Below are 22,113 nucleotides of genomic sequence, written 5' to 3'. Positions count from 1 at the left end.
GGAGAACACAGAGCCGTACACAGAGACTGCAACACTGTGGAACGATCCACTGTGATAGGCTTGGCCCTTCTCAGCGATCCAATGATCCGGGACAGCTCTGAGGGACCCCCGGCCAAGGCTCCCCATCCTCCAGGGAAAGAAGTGCTGGAGTCGGATGCGGATCCAGGTAGACGATGTTTCACTCGCGTCTCAGGGGGTCTTTATTTGGGGGACTGGTTTTCTGGCCTGAAGAAGATCCCAGGGTCAGAACCACGCTTCTCTTCATACCTGTGAAGGGCTGCCCCCTGGAAAGGCTGGCTCCACCGGGAGAGCCCCCTGAGGCCGCCGGAGCCTTAGCTTAAGATGAATTCCCAGGAGCTGGGACGTGGGTGGATATTCGGATTGAAGGGGAAATCGGTGCCCTCCGACAGGCCTATCTGGGCTCCTCTGGAACAATGGCCTTCACCCAGCACATAATAACTCTCTGTTTTGTCTTGCTGACCACCCCTTGAGATGGGCACCATCAGGATCCCCACACATATTCACAGAGGAGGAAAGGAGGCTCACAGAGGTCAAGGCTCTTGCCCAGGGGCACGTGGCTCCTGAGCCTCTGAGGCTGGATTCGAATTGAGGTCTTCCTCTACAGGACTGTTCAGATCCTGTCCAGCTCCAAACATCGGCTCCTTTGGTTCTACCTAACCAGACAACTCCATCTAACCAGCCTTTGGCTACAGACGTCCCTCCCGTGAGGCTTAAAACAGGAAAAGTGTTGGCCGTTGCCATGCAGAGACGCCCCGCAAAGACAAGGGGAAAGCGGACCACTGGAGAGTGTGGGGAGCTCCTCTCAGCTCACCAGTCTCATCTGTGGGAAGGCCCGGTGTGCCTCCTGCCAGCCTCAGGAATCCCTCCAAAGGGCCAGCCCCAATGGCCTCCCCAGTGAAGGGCTCCTGTCTGAGCTTGTCTCGCACTTGGAGGCGCGACCAGCCAAGGGCTCCATTTTGTTTCTTGAAGGGAAGACACAGACTAGACAACAAGCGGGTCTCCCTGAAGAAGAGAAAGGCGGCGGACTGCACCCTCCTTGGGAACTGCTGGAGGCCACTTAAAGCAGCTTCTGCCCGAAGACATGGCAAGGCCCAGCTTCTTCTTACCAAGACTCCTCTAGTAGTGAGAGCAGCTCGGTGGCCCAGTGGGGAGAGCACTAGGCCTGGAGTGAGGAGGACTTGAGTTCAAGCCGGCCTCAGACACTTACTAGCCGTCTGACCCTGGGCAAGTCCCTTAACCATCTTTGCCTCCATTTTCTCCTCTGTAAAATGACTTGGAGAAGGAAAGAGCAAACCACTCTAGTATCCGCGTCAAGAAAACAGTGGGACCCGAGTAAGAAGGACCGACGCACAGGGACATCTTGGGACACTGGCTTGTCCTCTGTCCTTCCCCATCTAGGGCCTGCTCCCACTCTGCACAACCCCTTCTCCAGGCCCCCCTCATCCATCCTGCTGGATGGCCTGGCCGATCATAGCTGAACAATCCCACCCAGCTGCTCTGCCTCTACTCCAGGAGAGATTCCATCTCCGTTTGTTCCTGACCGTGGCCGAGTGAAATGAGAGCATCAAGGCCGGTCGGGATGGACCTCTGATCCCTAGCAGAGGCCCAGCTGGTCCACCACCACAGCCATGCGTGTGTCATGTCTTCCCTGAGCTACCTCACTGGACCCTGGTTCTGGCCCGCTGGGGGTACTGGGCCCAGAGGCGCCGCGCTTCTCTCTCCCTCCGTGATTTTGGCTCAAAGCCCCTTGCCACGATTTCTTGGAGGAAGCAGAAGATGAGTGTATATGGAAGGCCATGGGGAATCTGTGACCGGCCCTTCCGAGCATCTTGTCTCCTTCATGGGTTCCTCCATTCATGGCCCCCTAGCTTGGTGGACGTGCACAGGCAATACTGTCTCCCCACCCCCAAACCTGCTCAATTCATCTTCAGGAGAAAAGGGGTTTTCCTGTTCTTGTTTGTAGGGAGAAGACGAAGGAGCGGCAGAGTGTCCAGAGAGGGACGTCACGTCCCACGAGGGGTGATCAAAGGGACGGCAGACGCTTGGTCTAGAGAGAAGAACATACTAGCCACCCTCGAGAATCTGATCAATGCAGTGGGCAGAAGTGGCACAGATGGCTTTAGACGTGATTTCAGAGGGAAAGACAAATCCTTGCTCATGACAAAAGCCATCTGAAAAGAGAAGAGAGACACTGGGGGACCCCGGAGGCAGAGGGCCAGGTCTGGAGTCACAAAGACTCCTCTCCCTGAGTTCAAATCTGGCCCCAGACATTTCCTAGCTGGGTGACCCTGGGCAAGTCACTCACCCCTATTTTCTTTCTTGTTTCCTCAACTGCCAAAAGAGCTGCAGAGGGAAATGGCCAACGACTGGCATTTTTGCCAAGAAAACCCCAAGTGGGGCCACAAAGAGTCAGCCACGACTGAAATGCTGAGCACAGCAAGCAAGGAAAAACCGAGCGGCTGGCTGGAAGGCCGTGCGTCTCCTTCCCTGGAGGTCCCTAAGGGAAGGTGGATGATGGCTCATCGGATGTGCTGTCCAGGGCTGGATCCCAGGCTGGGCTGAACCGGCTCTGAGCATGGACCGGCGAGGCAGATCCAGCAGGTGGCCCAGGAGGACGAGGACGTCCCCGACGGCCGGCCCCTGGCAGGAGAACAGGACGAGCTCCCGGGGGCTGCCCGCCCCCAAACGAGGCCAGGCCAGAGCGCCGTCTGACAAGCCACGAGGACTCAGTGGACCCTGGGCTCTGGGTGGACCCCGGAACATCCCTCATGTGGGACGGATCTGGGAAGAGCACTGTGAGCCACGGCGGCAGCGCTGGAGATGCTCTCCTCTTTACAAGCCCATGAACTCCATTCCTGCAGCCCTTCCGCGCGCACTGGGAGTGCTCTCACCCCTGCCCAGGCCTGGGACAAACAGGATTTCCATTTTACAGAGGAGTAAACAGAGGGCCCGAGAGGCTTTCCTAGAGTCCGTGAGCAGCCATGCTGGGGTGTGAGCCTGTATGGCATGACGCCGCTTGGGCTAGTTCTCTTTAACAGGCCAGCCCGCTCCCACGCCATGGAATAGTCCCGTCTGTGCCCTCATCCTCCCATGAACTTCAGAGGAGAAGCAACTAGCACTTGGGTCCCAGGCTCGTTAGGCCTTCTCGAATTCATGCCTCTGCCTTCTAGGCAAGACCGGGCACAGACACTGCAGCCAGGCCTGTCTAAGCCCTTACCAGAGACCATTACTGACCGGCTCCATGCACATGGAATGGCGCCTCAAAATCTACACAGAGCTACTTTATCCTGGCCAGCAAGCATCAAAAAGAGGGAAATGACTAGGTCAGTGTTATGCCTTCAGCTGCTACAGCCTGTGATTAAAAAGCTCAGAACTCACCTTGTTTATCATCATCTTCCAAGTCATTGTCCGAGCATCCGTCTATTTCGTATTTCATATAATTGTCGCCTTCTCGCGTTTCCTGGAATGAGGTTTCGCTCTCTTTCTCATGCTCTACGTTATCTTTTTCATCGTCTGAGGGTGACTTTGACCTTCCGTTCATCTGATCATCAATCTGTCCATCTTCAGTAGTTTTCTCATTGGATTTCTCATCATCCACTTCGAAATCTTCATCATAGTCTGTGGAAAGAAAGCGTGCTCATAAGGGCCAGAGCGGACTCCCCAGCGCTTACCCTCCTCCCATCTAGTGGGGCTTGGCTTCAGCAGGCTCTTCCCCACCATCAGCGGGCACCAGAGGGATGTGCGGACGGAAAAGAGAAAGGCTAGTGCCGAGGCCGACATCCCAAGGAGAGTTCATTTTGAAGCGGACACAGTCCATTACAGTGAGTAAGATGGACAAAGGAAGGTAATGAGAGGGGAAAAATAAATGAGGGAGAAATTAAAAGCGTAGAGAACAGATTCCTAATAATAAAAGTTAATTTGGGAGCTGAGCAACAGAGCCCTTTGCATGAAAGATGATCAAAATATTTGGATATCAAATTAATGAATAGTGAAGTGAAAAATTCAATTAATCAGGTCTAAAGGCACCAGGGAGGAAGGTGGCAAATATTATCTGTTCTTTGAGAAGTGGACACCCAAAAGGAAAAAAGGAATTAGGAAGTATATCTCATTCAGCGTGAAAATCTTACCCATTATTCATCCCTCTAACAAATCAAATAATTATATTTCAAAGCTGGACCTTCTCGGAAAGTAAAATATTCCTATTACTGCCACTAATTTGCAGCATTCTCCATGGAGAGGCAACAACAAATCAATGGCAGAAAAGGAAATTGTCACATCAGATAAACTCCAGCTGTCCCTGGTGGCCGTAATTTTTCACCTTTCAGATTTAATTGTCCGCCTGCTTCTTTCCACCCACATTTTTTAAATGTTGAAATGACAACATGCCAAGGAGAGAAAGCAAAGGGCTCTCATGTGGAACCAATTAAGCAAATAAACAATTCTCCATAAAAAGGAAAACGAGAGAAGGAAGCGCCAGCCTTGGACTGAATATTAGCAGAGTGCCATTCTGGGCCTTTTACAAGGGTGTGGACTGACCCCACAGGATGAGTTTGGGAGCGATACGTGTCCCACAATTCGAGGACTTAATTATTAAAAAAAAAAAAAATTTCAGCACATCTCTGCAAATTAGGAAAGCCCAGCAAGATAGGAGCGAGAGAAGAGACAAAAGGTGGGAATCACAAAGAAAAGAGCTGGTGCGATTACAGGGAGGTGGGGCAGGTCATCGCAGACCACGTCAGAAGGATGCTTCCCAAAGGGCCTGCCCGGGTGCCTAATGTCCAGGACAGCAATTCACAGAAGAATCTGGCGGACAGAGGGCCCCCATTAGGACCCACGGCCTCTTTCACCACCTGCCCTCGTGGCTCTTTTCCGCTCGCTCCAGTAGGGAGAACATCTCTCCAGTAGCACCAGCTCCCTCTTTGGGTTACCCAAACTCGTTCTCCTCTTCCTTCTACGGGACACCCCTGTTCCTACGTGCAGAGATCCAGAGCTCTGAGAGGCCTCGCTAGCCCTTACCTTCTTTAAAGGGAGCTTCATGTTTATTTTCATAAGGAGCCGCTCCTTTTTCCTCTGCTGCGTTCACCCCTTCCTTGACCACCTTGCCAACTTTCTTGTCATCTTCTGGGGCTGAACAAACAACTATGGGTGGCCTCATCATCTCCTCTTCTTCTTCAATGAGTCCTTCATTGGGTTTGAGGCACTCTTCCTCTTTCACGGCTAGCTCAGTTATCTCCATAGTCTCTTTCTCTCTTTTTGGAGGTGGAAATGGCTTCTTATCAAGTCCCAGCGAAATGATGCACCTTGAGAGAGTAAGAGAAAGTCAGCTGTAACATGGCGGCCCAACACGAGGGATCCCAAAGCTCTCCCTCATTACATACTAGAAAGGGGCAAAAAAAGCTTTAAAAAAATGTGTTAGCAGATGGAGACTGAAGTCTCTTTTTCTTTTACCAATACAATAAGACTTGGCCAATGAGGAATTTGTTTTGTTTGACTGTACATATATTTGACAAGATTTGTGTTTTTCTGTTTTGATTTCCAAATTGGTGGTGTTTGGGGATAAGGAGAGAAGATTGATTGTTTTGTTAATTAAACATTTTAATTTAATTTAAAATAAAATTTAATTTTTAATGAATTTCTAAATGTCAGTACTAGAAGCATCTAAGATGGACAAGGGTTTGTAGGTTTTTGTCTGTTTGATTCCCTAATGGTGGTGTTTGGAGATAAGGAAAGAAGATTGATTTATTGTTATTTTTTAAATGAAATTTAATTTTAAGTGAATTTTAAAATATCATATTAGAGGCATGTAAGTTAACTTCTTAACGACCAAAATTATCTTATAAAATAACAGAAAAAAATTTAAATAACATTGGCTTATACAACCATAAATATAGATTTGAATAGGACCTTAAGAGAGAAACAAAGTCCAACCCCTCATTTCACAGATAAGGAAACTGAGGCCCAAGGAAGTTAAGTGACTTGCCCAAGGACCCGCAGTCAGTAAATGTCTGAAGCAGGATTCATGACTCCATTTTGGATCACAAGCACCCTAACTCTTATGGACCCAGCTACATTTTCCAACTACAACCTGGATGTCCAGGTCCATTTTTCTGAATTCTAAGGACTGCAATCCGTCCTCCTCCTCCCTATGAGTCCCATTTCCTAATAGCAGTATCTCAGAGCCCAATCATGGAGGCAGGGCGGCCCATTGGAGCTGTAGGAGGGGAAGCCCGGCTTCTTCCTCTCCTGAAACCTAGACGTCAATCTAGAAAAGTGGGGGGAGCTGGGCTTGGGGCCGGGCTCCTGCTCCCCTGGCTCTGATCCCATCGCCATGGAGCTCAGGCTCCGAACAATAGAGCAAGAGCCCTGTGAGCGGTGGGCAGGATGGTCGAAGGGAGCCCAGGTGTCCAGTTCTGAGAGCATCTCCAGTGATCAGATGCCTCCTGGGCTGGACAGAAGCCTCGGAAAGTAATCCAATCGCTCAGGGCAGGAAGCCGCCCAATGCTTGGGAGTAAGGAAGCTGGGGGCCCGGACGACCCTGCCTCTCCGCCTCCTGTTGGGTTACACAAACAAGCCCGACAGACCCCGTCACCGCACTCTGAGCCATCCCCAGGCTGCCTCTCCCAGAAGCCTTCTCTTTGTCGAGGCACACACTTCCTAGCTTTGCTGCATGCCGTGGCTAGGGAAGTTGTGACGAGTAGAGAGTTGGTAGCCAAAAAGGAAGGGAAATGAAAGCCAAAAAAAGCTAGAAATGGTCATTGTACACTTAAAGTGTGTGAGAAGCCAATTCTGAGAGGCAATGGGGAGTAATGTGGTGAACTGGACAGGGAACCCGAGGATCTGGGCTTAACTGACCCTCTTCTGCCGTCTCTGGCCTTGGACGAGCCCCGCCTCCAAGCCTAAGACGATCTGACCGGCCTCAGCCATCTCCGAGGTCCCCCCTTTGGTGTTCTGAGGGGCAGCTTCTGTTACTCTACGAGCTTCCTGGGAAGCAGGAAGGCTCAGGGCAAACGGGCCGCAGTTGGAGTTGGCGGCCGAGGTTCAGGCCTTTAAGCGCCGCCCCCCCATGACACTGGGGCTCAGGATTGTCAGCTCTAGAGAAGAGGGGGGGCCCTTCTACGGCTCAGTGTCTGAACTCCAGATCCCTCCCTCCTTCCATTTCCTCGTTGACTCCTTCTCAGTGGAGCCCTGCTCCCGCGGCCACACCGGAAGCATAATCTCACCACCAATAACAGAATGGAATGGGAGAGTTTAGGCCTACGTCCCTCTCTTCGCCTGCCTCTCCAAAGGTTCTCCCTCTCTTCCTCACATTTGTCTGAATGAATCTAACACCCTCTGCTCGGTGTCCTGGGCCCTCGAGGCAATCCTTTCTCTTTCATGGCATTTCAGAAGGAGAGCAGAAAACTAGACCCCGAAGGAAAGGAGATGAGAGGGGAAGCTGAGGCCAAGAGCCTGCCTCTGCCCACATTCTTCCCTTTGCCATGCCACCTCTCTTGTCCCAGTCCCGGCCTCTGCCTCGGGGGCTTTCCGATGCCCCCCCCCGGGCTCAGACACTTCACCCACAGACTCTTTACTGCCCCTCTGCTGAAGGGAATCGGGCACACAGAGTGGGCAACGTCTGAGCTTCAGGCTGCTCGGCTCCCGCCCTGCTTCAGGGAATAAGAGAAGGCGCTGATCTGGCTTTCCAAAACTCCAAATGGGTTGAGTTCTGCTTGGTTTTGCAGTCACTCTTCTTCCCGGGCTTCTCAGCGGCTTTTTAAAACAACAGGGGAGCCCTTCCAAGATCACCGCGCTTAAGCGACAAACACTTGAGGAGGAGGCTGGACCTAGAGTTGAGGAAGACCTACCTAGGCTCAGATCCTGGCACTGAGAGCTGGGTGACCCTGGGAAATTCTTATCCTTGGCCTTAGCCTCAGATTTGTCCTCTGGGACGTGCCTAGAGGCCTTAGGCCACAGGCTGTTGTGAGTAAAAATTCAGACAATCAATAAATATCAAGAGCTTTGCAAAACTTCATCATTGGAGGCCTTCTGCAGGCCTGGAGGGCCCGGACACATCACCAGCCTTTCCCAGATCAAGGCTCCTCGTCTGTAAAATGGGGATAAGAAGTCAGCACTGCCAACCTCATGGAGCTCCCAGAGTCGGAGCTGGCATGGCGTGTGTGACCCACTGGGGGGGTGGACAGGGTGCCACAGTGGGTGACGACACAGCCCTAAGAATAGACAGAACTTTCCAGTCTAGGCTGTCTCCTAATGGAGCTCCCTGAAAGCAGGGGCAGCCTCACTCTTTGGACTGGCACCTCCAGTAGGGAACGGCGCTGCCATTTACAGATCACGTGCTTGTCCCCATCCGGGCACTCACACATCGTTCGTCTGGACATTCCTGACTTAGAACCTCACGTCCTGATGACCAGAATGGAAACCCATGCGAGAGCCAATGGGGCTGGCAGGGCTGGCAGGCCAGGACGCACTTCTGAGCTGTCACAGTCGTGTTTGCTCCAGAAAAAGCTGAAGAGGAGTTCAGAGAAAAGGGTTCCCTCCATGAGTCGGGCCGCAGACAGTCGGGCTGTGGCCACGGCTGGACCTTCTGCGCCTCATTTGGGCTAAGAACTCACAGGTGAGGAGGCTCCTCCCACCACAAGGCAGCAGAGAACTTCTAGGGGCACCCAGCACAGAGACGTCTTCTTGGCTGCTGGGATCTGAGAGACATCTCGTCCGATCCCATTGCTGTACAGAGTAGGAAACTGGACCGGGGAGACTCGGAGATCACAGCATGGGCCAGCTCGTCGAATCCCCCTTTTATAGAGGAGGGAGCTGAGGCTAAGTGACTTGTCCAACTGGGCTTCCACACACTTTGAGAGTCAATGGAAGGGCTACCTTCCATCGAATCCAGTAAACTGACCCTACATCACTAAGTTCAGCAAGTTTCCAGCATGATGGAGGGCATGAGGAGCCCTCTCTTCTTTTTCCCTCTCTCTTCTTGCTCTTCCCTCTTCTTGCTCTTCCCTCTCTCCTTGCTCTTCCCTCTCTTCTTGCTCTTCCCTCTTCTTGCTCTTCCCTCTCTTCTTGCCCTTCCCTCTCTCCTTCCTCCTCTTCCCTCTCTCCTTCCTCCTCTTCCCTCTCTCCTTGCTCTTCCCTCTCTCCTTGCTCTTCCCTCTCTCCTTGCTCTTCCCTCTCCTCCTTGCTCTTCCCTCTCTTCTTCCTCTTCCCTCTCTTTTTCCACTTCCCTCTTCTTGCTCTTCCCTCTCTTCTTGCTCTTCCCTCTCTCCTTGCTCTTCCCTCTCTCCTTGCTCTTCCCTCTCTTCTTGCTCTTCCCTCTCTTTTTCCACTTCCCTCTTCTTGCTCTTCCCTCTCTTCTTGTTCTTCCCTCTCTCCTTGCTCTTCCCTCTCTTCTTGCTCTTCCCTCTCTCCTTGCTCTTCCCTCTTTTTCCTCTTCCCTCTCTCTTTGCTCTTCCCTCTTTTTCCTCTTCCCTCTTCTTCCTCTTCCCTCTCTTCTTGCTCTTCCCTCTCTTCTTGCTCTTCCCTCTCTCTTTGCTCTTCCCTCTTTTTCCTCTTTCCTCTCTTCTTGCTCTTCCCTCTTCTTGCTCTTCCCTCTTCTTGCTCTTCCCTCTTCTTCCTCTTCCCTCTCTTCTTGCTCTTCCCTCTCTCCTTCCTCCTCTTCCCTCTTTTTCTTCTTCCCTCTCTTCTTCCTCTTCCCTCTTCTTGCTCTTCCCTCTCCTCCTTGCTCTTCCCTCTTCTTGCTCTTCCCCGGGGGAAGCCCAGAGAGACGGTGACACCCGAACGTCATGGGACAGCAATGGGCAGGACCAGAAATGTGGGAGGACTGGCGTGGAGGGCTGCGGCAGAAAACAAGCAGAACCGGGAGAACTCGGACGCGGGACACAAAACTAGAGAAGGCTGGAGCCGGCCCCGTGGGATGGCCGATCTGGAGGCGGAGGATGAAGTGAGCTTCCTGTCTCTCGAAGGAGAGGCGGTGCCTGGAGGCCTGCTCTGCGGCCATTCGGGTGAGGCCAGCGGCTCAGCTCGGTCTGATCGGGCCGCGGGCACCGAGGGAGGGTAGCGTGGAGGGGACCGTGGCACGAGGGAATGGAATGGCGTGTCTTTAAAAAGCACCCATAGACAGTGACTAAAAGTGTAAAGTCAGCTGAAAATGAAAACTAAACCAAGAAACCCTTTCAGGGGGGTGTTAGCAATGCGCCCCAGTGCGATGTTCCTCATGGCTGTGTTCCGTAAACCTCATTACACAGGTTTGCTTCCGGGGCCCGGAACCCTCTTACTGTCGGGGGCCACTGAATGGTGTCTCAAGGCCGCCGCTGAGCTCTCCCGCACCAACTTCTTGGTGGCATCAGGCGGTGGGAAGGGAAGGCCCGCGTGGAGCAGGGAAGGACCCCCAGCACCCCCAGGGTCGGCATTTCCCCCTTCACCTGGCTCACACGTGCTGGGTCCTGCCGGCTCCAGGGCCCCCTCCCCCACCTGCACCTCTACAGCCCCGTCTCCGTTACGACTCCCCAGGATTGACTGATGTGCGCCCGGCACAGCCTGGAAACACGAGAAGGCAAAGCCGAGGCGCCTCCAGGCTCCTGGGCGGGCCCTTCGGCCCTGCTCAACTGAAACGGCTGCTTAGCTCATGCGCGATGGCCCCAGAAGCCACGCTGGGCCGTTTCCTTCCCTGCAAAGCCGGCCTGCTTCACGGGGGACCAGCCCACGAGAGAGCCCGAAGGTGAACGCTAGAAGCAGCGGAACTCAAACTCGCCGCTCTGGACCACAAAAGACAGACGGGCTGATGCTCGGCGGAGGGGAGGCCCTGCTGGGCCGTCTACATCCATCCTTCACAGAGCCAGCCAAGAGAGCGTGTCTGCCCTCGAGGAGCCTTCAGGGTGCCGGGCATGCAGAGGGATGTGGAGGAGCCCCTCGGGCAGGCCTTGCAAAGACATGGGCAGGGAGGGAGGCCGGGGCCACCTTGGAAGAGAGTCTGAGGAGGGGAGCACCAGGGGGCGGCGAGCCTGCGAAGGATCTGGGGGTTATCAGGGCGGGCGGAGGGGGCGAGGAATGTAGATGTGCAGGGGAAGCTCGTCCCACGTGGGGGATGCACAGACGTGTGCGTACCTGGACACATACGTGACCCCAGACCAACGGGGCTCCCCCCGCCCCCCGGGACCGCCCCCATACTTATAGCACGGAGAAGCTCCATCGATGTCCACAAAGCCGAAGTATCCGTTCTTGCCTCCCAGCCGGGAGCCCCGGCGATGCTTGAACTCGCAGCAGGAGCTCAGCCGGTCCAGCTGCATCCCGTTCAGGAAGAAGGTGAGGCTGAAGGGGAAGCCGTAGTGACGCTTGGAGATGAACTGAAACGTCTCTGAAACAAGGACAGAAGCGTCAGGAGGAGCGGCCTGCCGGGTACCCAAACCAACCGGCCTGGGCTGCTGGAAGAGAGGCCTTCTCCAGGGAGGAAGCCCAGGATCCCCCCGGAGAGCCTCAGCCTGGGGCCCGAGAGGCCTGAGAGGCCTGAGGGGACTGAGAGGGGCCCGAGAGGTCCGAGAGGGGCCCAAGAGGTCCAAGAGGACTGAGAGGGGCCCGAGAGGACTGAGGGGACAGAGAGGCCTGAGAGGCCCGAGAGGCCCAAGAGGCCTGAGGGGACTGAGAGGGGCCCAAGAGGACTGAGAGGACTGAGAGGACAGAGAGGCCCGAGAGGCCCGAGAGGACTGAGGGGACTGAGAGGAACCCGAGAGGCCCTAGGGCCCGGCTCCCTCCCCGCAGCATCCTCCCCCCATCCCAGGGCTGACAAATGCTGCTCTGGAGAAGGTGCTAGAAACCAGCGGCCGGAAGGGCAGCTCCCACTTATCATGGCACCTCGAGGTCTGGGCCCGGAGGCAGGAGCCTCGAGGGTCCGGAGGCCCAGACACCCAGCGGGCAGCTCGGCCAAGGCCTTTTACACCAGAAGGGCTTCTGCCCAAAGCTCAGGCGTGCGGCAGCCTGCCTTTCCTCCTCTGGCCCACAAGGCTCTCCATGGGCAGACGGGAGCAGCCCTGCTGCTTGCACACCTGTTCCTTTGTCCGTCCACACCTGAGAGGACATATGGAAACCCTCATCCAGCCACCCGTGCGCCAGGGAGGAAGGAGAGGCCTGGAGGGTGGCGGAGGGAGGGGACAGCATGCAGCCTCGAGGCCTGGGCCCAAGGCCCGAGGACTCTCTCCCGCCCCGGCCCCCTGAATGGCGGCTTTTCTGGCAGTCGAGGGCCCGATGACACACAGCTCCAGCCTCTGCTTTTGGGGGAACCTCAGGACTAGGCAGGGAGGCCTGGGACGAGTCCGGACGTGCAAGGCCACGGGCCAAAGAATGTCCTCTCTTCCGTCTCAGAGTCTGCGTGGCAAGGGCAGAGCTGCTTCGGCCGCTCTCTGCCTCCTGGCATGCGTCGGGCCAGTCCACCGGCCTTCCGAAGCCCCATCCACACGGGGCAGTGAGAGCGGCTGCAGCGCGGGCGCTTTCCTCGTGTTCCTTCCCATCTGAGCTGTGAACCCGCCTCCTCCAGCCCGGCTGCCGGGGTGACTCTCTGGGCTGGCACGAGAGCGGGCACTGGCTGGGCAGGCGGGCCCGGGCCGCTCTTGGGGAGAGCCTGGCGCCCCCCCGCCTCTAAGCCCGGGAGACTTCGGAGAGCCAGCGAGCCTCCGCCTGGAGCTGGAAGTCCTCAGGGCTGCCGGCCTGCGCCAAGGCCTGACCAGAGACCCGGCATAAATCCGTGCAGAGCCGAGCGCCCGGGGCAGGGAGCCACCCTTCTCTCTGGGCAGCCCCAGGCCGGAGAGCGCCCGGGAGGGGGCCTGGGACCCCCCACGAGGCACACAGATGCAGGGCCGGCTTTAGTGAGACAGAACCTGGAGGACACGGCCTTGTCTGTAAGAGGGGATCAGACAAGGAATCACCGACTCGAGGAAGAAGGAAGCCGCAGAACTCAGCCTTTGGGCCGCGGGCCTCCGTGTGGGACCCGGAAGGGACGGGGGAGGCACCCAGAGCAGCGGGAGGGAGGACGTGAGCCACTTCCGCCAGGGTTGGGAGGAGCAGGAGCAGACGGGAGGGACGCCCCGGCCCACGTCCATCCGGAAGCAGACAAAGCAGGAGGCTCCTCCGGGCTGCAGAATCCCCGTCGCTTCTTGTCTAGCAGGAGGTCAGGAGCTCTGTGGTGACACCCGGTGCGAGTCTTCCGTCTTCTTCACACGGAAGCCATCTTGGGGCCAGCCGTCCCCTTTATTTCTTGTCCAAGACAAGCAGCAGCGAGGCGAAAGAGCAGAACCTTCTTTTCCGTTTCTTCCCTGTCCACCAAGACTCAAAGAAAGGTTTCTAGTTGGATGAACGTCTGAAACCAGCCCTGGAAGATGCCGTTTTTCTCGAGACGTGCTTTCACAAAGAAGTCATTAAAACGGCGCGTCTGGGAGAAAGACACAGCCGCGCACCTCCCACCTCTCTCGTGCCCCGGCTGGCTACAGGACAGACTTGTGAGGCCCGTCCGTGCCTTGGCAGGCCAGTGTGGCCTCCCCAAGGGGAAGCACTTGTCCTGGGCAGGGGGAGGTCCATGCTGAAGTCCGCCGGATTTGTGATTTGAGTTCAGGGTTGAATTTGTAAAGAAAAAAAAAAAGACTGTCCTGGCATATTTCTCTCTGAAGGAGGGGCAACATGATTCACCGCGCAACGGTGCCAGGCTGCACGGCCTTCCGGGACCATCTGAGTCCTGCAGTCGCCTCCCGGAATCGCGCCAGCTGCCTTCGTTCTGCCCGCCGAGAAGCAGCCAATCTGTACTGGCTTGAAGGCAGCCGGTCCATAAATTCGTCCCAGGATGGGCCCCCGGCCCAGAGCAGGGCCTACACATTTCTGTCTTACCCTCCCCAGCAGCCCTACAGAGAACTCCCCCCGGGGGCACCGATACCTTTTTCAAGGAGTTTGCCCTGGAAGACACAGAGGTTTTCTCCGCCGCAGTGCTGCTGATAAATTTTGATCTCGTCTCTAGAATTGATGTCGTCATGATTCAGGTGTACTCGCTTCCCCCAATAGATCATGGTGATGAAGGCATTACTGTGCAGGGGGGATTTGTGAAATCTTCCTGAATCCTGGAATGCATAAAGAAAGCACTTGTGAGCCACCCAGAAAGACAACGGGAACCCGAAGCTCTCTCTGGAAGTCTTGGGTGCAGCCAAAGAAAAGCTACTCTTTAAGCCGCCTTCACCCCAAGAGAAGCCCCTTTTGGAGAAAAGTCGTCAATGGCATTTGTTTTGGCAGAATGAACTCTTGGAACAACAACACCCAGTAGATGGTCCTCTGTGAGCTGTGGTCTGGACTACCTCGGAAGTCCCTTCCCACTTCCCGGTCCTTGATTCTGTCATCTGGGGGATGAAGGAGGGGAGGGCACCTGGTCCTGGGCCTCACTTGGCCCAGGGCTTCCAAGGGATAGGGACGAAGGAAGAGACCAATCCAGGCCTGACGGCCATCTACAAAGGCACCGAGCCAGCTACCACTGGGTGAACTCTAGAGTGTGAGGTGCCAACTGCAAGAGATTATGAGGGAGATTTACGTCTTCCCAGACCAAAGAGGGTCTCGGTGGTGGGCCATCGCTCAGGGTCAATCATGGAGGCACGGCTGGGTGGGAACACGTGAGGAAAGAGTGACCCCCCCCCACCAGAAGGACAGAAGGAAATCAGCCTGTACTGTACATCCGGCACTGTCCTAAGTGCTGAAAGTAGGAAGCGCAGTTCCTGTGCCTCAAGAAGCTTCTGTTGGATGGGGAAGACCCACACTTGGATGGACGGAGATGGGGAGGCAAGGCATTGTGGGAAAATCTGAGAGGGAGCATTTTCCATTCAAGAAAGGGCTGGCTTTCCATGCTCACCAAGGCTCAGGCCCTGGGCTGTCTGGGGATCCAGAGACAAGCTTACTCATGAATGTGCCAAAGGGAGGCTGGGCGGGGAGGAAGGAATAAAGATATATTGTACATTTTCCATAACATTGTATATCATTCAAAGTGGTTCTCTTTCTACTCATTCTGAAATCTGTGGATAGGTGGTGCTTGGTGTCTCCCTGTGGTAGAAGAGGGATCGTTTTACTGGCCACCTTTGCCCTTTGCACCCACACAAATACCTGGAGGACTGATTTCAAAGTAAATGAAGAAGACCCCCAGCCCTGAGCATGAACATACGGGAAGTCCCCCAGGATGAGCAGGCACGGATCAGCATTGTTTTAGGGACCATCCAAATCGGTGAGGTCACGAGTCCCCTGGACTTCAGTGTCTGGTGAGGATTATGGGAACGGTCCACTGTCCATGGGGTGGAGTGCCCAGGGACTAACAGCCATGTCAAAGGGATAAGGAATAAGAGTTCATGGAACGTCTCCAGTTGACCAGCTCTGGGCTAAAGGCTTTCACAAATATTGGCTCATTTGAGCCTCCATAAGGGAGCTCGGATGACTCCTACGATGAGCCTAAAAGACACTTTCCTAAGCATGATCTCCACTTCATTTTTCATTCCTTCACTCATTCCCTTATTTTTCATTCCTTCACTCATTTATTTCACTCATTCATTCATATTCGAATTTGAAAAGTGTGTGTAGTCGATTCCTTAGGACATGAAGACAAGAGGAGAAATGAAAGGGGGGATGTGTATACAACCGGGAGGAAGGAGAGCTAGATATGAAGAGAGGCAGCAAAGCCCGACTAGCTCCTAAATAGGGGTACAAAGCTGAGCATTTTATGTACCAGAGCAATGGAGCTGAACTGACTTTATTTTAACAAAGTTTAACAAAATTTGAAAATAATAATAGATGCATCCCAAACTGCAAATAAATCGAATAGTCCTTGGGACGTGCCTCGGGGGCCTTATCTCAGATTTTAGCAGCCTTCTGAAAGGAGGGGAACAAAGGCGATGACCCAGGGCAAGGGCAGATAGTCTGTCTTCATAGTGCACTTCACTTCCCTTAGGCACAATCAGGGGAAAAGAAATGGGACCTGCCTGGAGCACACACACTAGGGCTGAAAACTGTACCCAGGAACATGATCCAGACCCTAAAATTCCAGTAAGACGGGCTGGAAGAGCCCAAGCGGGGGGGCTAACTGTCATCAGGGTCAATGTCCAGGGAGCCACAGGACATGGCCTGAAACCAAGGGCTAAGCAGCTCCACTATCTGCACAGGCCTCAGTCAGTATGTCTGCTGACATTCACCTCTGATGGATGCTTTTGTACATGTGTGCAGTAGGAGAGAGGGGGCCCAGGATGGGGAGGGGGCAGGGCCCCCATGCAAAACGGCGAGCATGAAGCTGGCCTCAGCAAAGTCTAGTCTACGAGTGCCTAAGAGGACATCTGCATCCCAGCTTGCAATAAGGAGAAGAGCTCCCAGATCATCTGGTCTAAGCCATTCATTTGCACAGGAGGAACCTGGGGACCCTGGAGAGACAGTGAGCCTAGACCAAGGTCAAAGAGGCCATACGTGGTTGAGTCAGGATTTGAACCCAGGTCTTCTGACACAACCTTCAACATTTTATCTCCCTGTAAAAGGAATAGTCAGCAAGTATTTATTAAGCACCTTCCCTATGTGTCAGGCTCTGGGCTAAGTGCTACCAAGACCAACAAGGGCAAAAACCTGACTCCTGGCCTCCAGAAACTCACATTTTAATGTGGAGACCACTGACAAGAGCAATGTGTCTCTACAAGACACATCCAGCACAAGCCTGGGGTGATTCTCAAAGGCAAGTGGAGGCCTTGCTCACTGCCTCCTTTTCAGACTAATAGCTCCCGTTCAGTCAGGACCCTGGGAGCACGAATACATGACAGACGAGCGGACAAAACGGACCACTTCAGCGTCACAGGATCCTGGGTCCAGAAGGGCCGGTAGAGAACTGCAGGGCCGCCACCCTCTCGTTCATTACTGAAGAACCTGAGATGATGCGCTCAGGATCACTGGAAGAACTCGGGCAGAGCCAGGGCCACAAGCCCACTCCGGAGTCCTTGGACCCCAAATGTGTCTCGGGGAAAGCTGGACACAGGCAGGAACCATGACGGAAACACGATCAGAGACTAGCTGGCTACTTGGTCCTCTCCTGATAGTTAGTGTCCCAGCTGGACACCAATAGCCACAAGACACATTTAAAATTGGCCGCTCCTGAGCCGAGCCCTGATCTGAGAGACCCCTGAGCTTGGGCGGAAGAGCCCAGAGTCCTGGGGAGATAAAGGCCACTTTCCCCAAAGCATTCTCTGGTTCAACAGGTGTCCTAGTGCTTTAAAGCCAAATTCTCAAATAGGAGGCATCCAGACTACCGAATGCAAAGTTCCTAAAAACTCTGTTGATCTTCTGGAATAGTGTGTGTATCCGCACACCATGGCAGAGGAGAGGGATTGTTGGACTTGTGATCAGCAAATCTTGGGTTTCGAAACTCCCCTCCGGTACCCTGGGCAAAGGAGAGTTCCTTCACATCACTGAGCCCCTTTCTTTACCTCCAAATTAAGTGAAATAACCTCTTTTGTCCATACTTCCTAGGGGCGTTGTAATGATCCAGGGAGACAATATAGCTAAAGTGCTTTGCAAACCCCAAAGAGTCATCTAAATAGCAGGAAGAAGAATGAGAAAGGAGAAAAAGAAGTCAAAATGTGGAAGAGGAGGAGGAGGAGGAGGGCAGGGAGCAAAGGATGGAGCTGGAGGGGAGAGAAGGGAGAGGAAGAGGAGGAGGGGGAAGCCACTGCTCAAACCCCCCTAAGGCATCCGCCTGTCTAATCTACTGAGATGCTCCTCAAATTCTCCGGTTTTCCATGGGAGAAATCCCAGCAGACACAGCTGTTCATTCAGTAAGCAGTTGGAGTCCTCCGTACTCTGGGAACTTCGGGACAATTAAACTGAGCGGAAAGGTCACCGGGCTTCTAGCAAACTGCGCCTATAGAAGGCTGCCTGCCTTTTAAGCTCATTTCTGCCTCCAGCTGTCGAGGGGCCAAGTCTAACAGGTGTCATTAATACCACCAAGAACAGAAGGGGAGACTCTCCAAGAGGAAGAATCTGGCTGGACTCATTAAAAACAAACTTTTCTGTTTTCTTCCAAGAAAGAAAGCAGAAGCTTCTGACACCCCAGCTCGCAAGACAGGAGGCGCGCAGAGGCCTGCTTCACTTGGGAGAGGGGCGGAAGGCTGGCTCACAGTTCTCTTACCGAAACGCCCAATTGGCTCTCCAAGTGGCTGGATTTCTGCTGCACAACATTTAGGAAACGCCTCCCGCGTCTCGCACTGCCCACTGCAGGGCGTGACCCCCCCCCCTTCCTCCCTGTGCCCTTGCGCGAGCTGGTCCTACCACCCGAAAATGTGCAAACAAATTGGTTGAGTAATTACCCTGTGAGGATCCGGGAGGGTTGGTGCTGTGGTGGGGCGGGTTCTTCTCCTCCATGCCTCAATGCGACTTTTGTTAATCATCTTTTCATTTCTCGGGGACGGTGGTGGAGGCACAGGCATCAAATACTCATTAATAATGGGCAACTGATATGGAGAGACTCCGTGGGAATGCTCTGCAGTATTTCTGTACCTTTCGCCCTGGAATCACAGGTCTTGGCGTTAGAACTCATTTAACAGCATTAGAACGCGCTTAGTACAAAGGAGAACAAAATCCTCTGGACTTACTGGTTCCCCTAGATGAGCAGAGCCGGCACTGAGGGACAGTGCTGCAGACACCATCATCCCCCGTCTGCCTGCCAGGCAAACGACGCCCACACACGAGTACCTCCCAGGACCCCAAAGGAGACGATGCATGTACAAGCATTGCGTGACTTCAAAATGCTCCACCAGAGCGAGGGGTTCTGGGAGGGACGGCACGGCCTGATTTTCTGCATTTTCCACCAACACACAGATTCTGTGATGGTGGGTTACCTAACTGGATCAGGGTTGCTGCTGCTCATGGAGGACCCGTCGCTGCCTCACAATCAGGGAAACTCATTGTCTCTCCTCTTAGTGTAAAAGAAAGTGTGGAAGAAAACCAAGCGTCCGTGTCCACACTTTCTGGGCAATAAGACAATTAAGAACTACTTCCTGGGACAGAGACAAGGAAACAGTCAAGCCAAGTGGGCCTCAGTTTCCTCTTTTGTAACATGAGAGAGTTGGACTGTATGATGCCTGAGGGTCCCTTCTACCTCTAGATTGTGCAGTAGAACCTAGAGTTGGAGAATCACAGATGAGGAAACTGAGGCCGAGGCCGAGGATAGAACCCTTGTCCATATGGCTAGCCAATATCTGAGGCCATGGTGGAAACCAGACCTCCTACTCTATTCACTGCACCACCAGTTGATCATGCTCACTGCTCATGATTGTCAATGGCAAGGCTTAAACCGAGCACACCGGAAAACCATGTTAGTCTCTAAATGGAAAATTTTGTGGAATAAGATGTGCGCGGGGCAGTGCTTCACGCGGGAGGACTGCCTGGGATGATAAAATGACAATGACCTTCACTTCCACATGACTACAGGATTTACTGATGCTCATGTGGACACTAACCTGCTTGTTTTCTGCCCATAAAAAGAGAAGATTTATTCCTAATCCTGTATCGTTTTTATTTCTAAAGAATGCTTTGACTGCAGTGATGAATTTCTAAGAGGGCCGGGAACGTCCTATTTTTAAAGCCTTTCTCCTCGTTCCTTTGACCTGACAATCCTAGGAATGGCCCCATATACCCTGCCCCAAATTGGAAGAATGAAGATGATCGGCTCCATCTTGTCTAGAAAACAAAAACTAGGTTAGGCCAAGTATGTCGGAAGGAAGCACGGCAATGCCCTTGATTCCCCCTCGCCACTGAGCCAAATGGGGGAACGTCAGTCTTGGCCAGACCTAAGTCGATCTCTTCGTCTAGATTAGCAAGGATATTGGGATCCCGTGGTCAGGCCCAGGCTTCCCAACGTCATGAGAGGGTCGTGGAGGACGTGGGAAACATCCCCTCATCCCCCTCATCAGCTATCCATCAATTAGAAATGTCTGGGGCCGTGGGGGGAGGACTTAGCGGGGAGCTTCTGAAATTGTATTTAATGATTCAAGATGCTGAGGGTGTATCTTTGTCTCTGATCATCGAGAGAGACCAGGGACCCATTAACTTATTGATTACTGCTAGCCTGAGCAATAAGTTGATGGAATGTCTACCCATCATATCATGATACTCCTGTCAACTGCAGTCATTTATTTGGGGGATTTAATAGTCCCCGAATGCAATTAAATCTCCAACAGCTGGCATTTTCTAGCAGGGACCCAAAGTCACTCAGTATTTCAGTTGGAGGCAATACGCCTTTTATCATTTTAGGGGACTTCATGTCCCAACATGCCAGCTCGGGGAAACCTGGCCAGAACTCAAGAGCTGCCAGGCTGTCCCGTCATCCTCAGATCTTAACTGAGCATGTTTGTCCTTCCCAACAGAAACCCCTCACTAATGAAGATGCCAGTTAGTCTTCCCTCTTTGGGGACCTTGACTTCATGCTTCCACGAGCTCCTCCTAAACTTACTAAAACAGAATGACTGTCTCCTAAAATGGATGAAATCTATCTCACGCATGACGTAACTCCACGAAGGCACCAAAAGCCCAGAATCAGGGGCGATTCATGGAGCCCTTTGCCAACAGGAAAAGACATGCTAAATGCATTTCATCTATTTGAGGGCATTTTCATGTCCTCGCTTTGGGGGATCTGTAATCCCCTCCCGGATCCTGAGCAGAGCTAATGGGGCTTGTCTGCAGAGCCAGAGAGGGGGCGGCCAAAGGAAACTGCAGTGACTGGGGATAACTCAGGCTCCAGGAGTCCCCTCATCCTGCTCTGAGGGGCTGGCCACAGCCACCAGCGCTTAGAGGGTGCGAGGCCAGTGAGTTACCATCATGGGGGCAGGGGAGCCCTTCTGTCTTCTCTTGAGCACCCCCCAGGTCCCAAGGGCAGCCTCCCACCCCCAACCATGAGGCCAGCACTCTAGCATTTACCAAAGGCTGGTCCTGATGGACCACTTCATCCAACACAGCTGTTTGTTTGCACCTCTCCCCCTGTCTGTGAGGGGCCACATCCAGGGGACCGAACAGGCGGGGAAATGGGCATGTGGGGAACTCTCCTGAGTCCAGAGCCATGCCTGGGGTGGGGGTCTCCCCGGGGGTTATTATTGCACTCTGGTGCTAGCACAGATGTATGTTTAGCCTCTCAGTTCTAAGGAAAGCATTACCCCAGCGTGTTTGTCCTTTCTATGAAGGATCCACTCATTGTTGTGGAGGGAGGACTCAAAGGCAAAGGCAAAGGCAAAGGAGGGGACTGGAGGCTCACAGCTGACTGTTCTGAGTGGATCTACATGCCCTATGAAGAGAGAAAGAGAGATAGAGACAGAGAGAAGGAGGCAGGAGGCAGAAGGGGCAGAAAGCAAGACAGAAACAGAACCAGACAGAGAACCAGACAGGGAAAGCCAGACAGAGAGCCAGAGACAGATAGAGAGGGACAAAAAGGGATAGAGGCAGAGAGGAGGGAGGAGGGGGAGAGAGGTAGAGAGAGGGACAGAGGGAGGAAGGGAAGAGCAGCCCTTGGAACAATACCCAGCACTTCTGCCCAACAAGGAATGTGTAAACAAATGGATGCAAAATGCTCCAGGTCTCAGCAGGGCCGAGTTAAATGGGATCTCTACTTTAAAGAAATCCTTTCTCATTTTCTTTGGGTTTAGGCCTTCAGATGCCCCCCCCAAGTCTGGACAGATCTCAGGACTCTGTCCTCAGGCTTCTTCATTTCTCTGTCTCTCTTTTCTCACCCCTTTTTCTTTCTTTCCCTCTCCCCATCTTTGTCTCTGTGTCTCTGCCTCTGCTCTGTCCTTTGCCTCTGCCTTTTTCTCTCTTCTCTCTGTCTCTGGCTTTCTCTCTCATACCTTATCAGGTCCCATACCTCACCTCCTCTCTCCATTCCTTTGCTCGGTGCCTCCCATAACTATGTGGTGCTTCCTTATTTGTGCCTCTGGGAGCCTCTACCTACCTCTCCTCAGCTCAAGATGAGCTCCTAGAAGAGACCGTTTGGGGTTCCCCCTCTTCGTGCATGTCCTGCCCACATCACATCCTACTTATTTCATCTATGGACATGTGGAACCACCAGCAGCCACA

General features: G+C 53.6%; 1 protein-coding gene across 1 annotated transcript; it reads right to left on the bottom strand.

Annotated features, from left to right (window-relative positions):
* Positions 1-2,518: 2,518 nt before the first annotated feature.
* ERICH3 (glutamate rich 3) lies at positions 2,519-18,701 on the bottom strand. The gene is made up of 7 exons (XM_044673626.1): positions 18,645-18,701; positions 18,360-18,557; positions 13,931-14,111; positions 11,185-11,371; positions 5,038-5,321; positions 3,400-3,639; positions 2,519-2,661 (listed from the first exon to the last, which is right to left on the bottom strand). Exons 1-7 carry the CDS (start codon positions 18,699-18,701, stop codon positions 2,519-2,521), a joined length of 1,290 nt encoding a protein of 429 aa, XP_044529561.1.
* Positions 18,702-22,113: the final 3,412 nt, after the last annotated feature.

The sequence above is a fragment of the Gracilinanus agilis genome, chromosome 4, assembly GCF_016433145.1.
Source record: "Gracilinanus agilis isolate LMUSP501 chromosome 4, AgileGrace, whole genome shotgun sequence".
NCBI classification, from domain to species: domain Eukaryota; kingdom Metazoa; phylum Chordata; class Mammalia; order Didelphimorphia; family Didelphidae; genus Gracilinanus; species Gracilinanus agilis.
The sequence above is the reverse complement of the archived record's forward strand: the minus strand, read 5'-3'. Positions and strand labels throughout refer to the sequence as shown.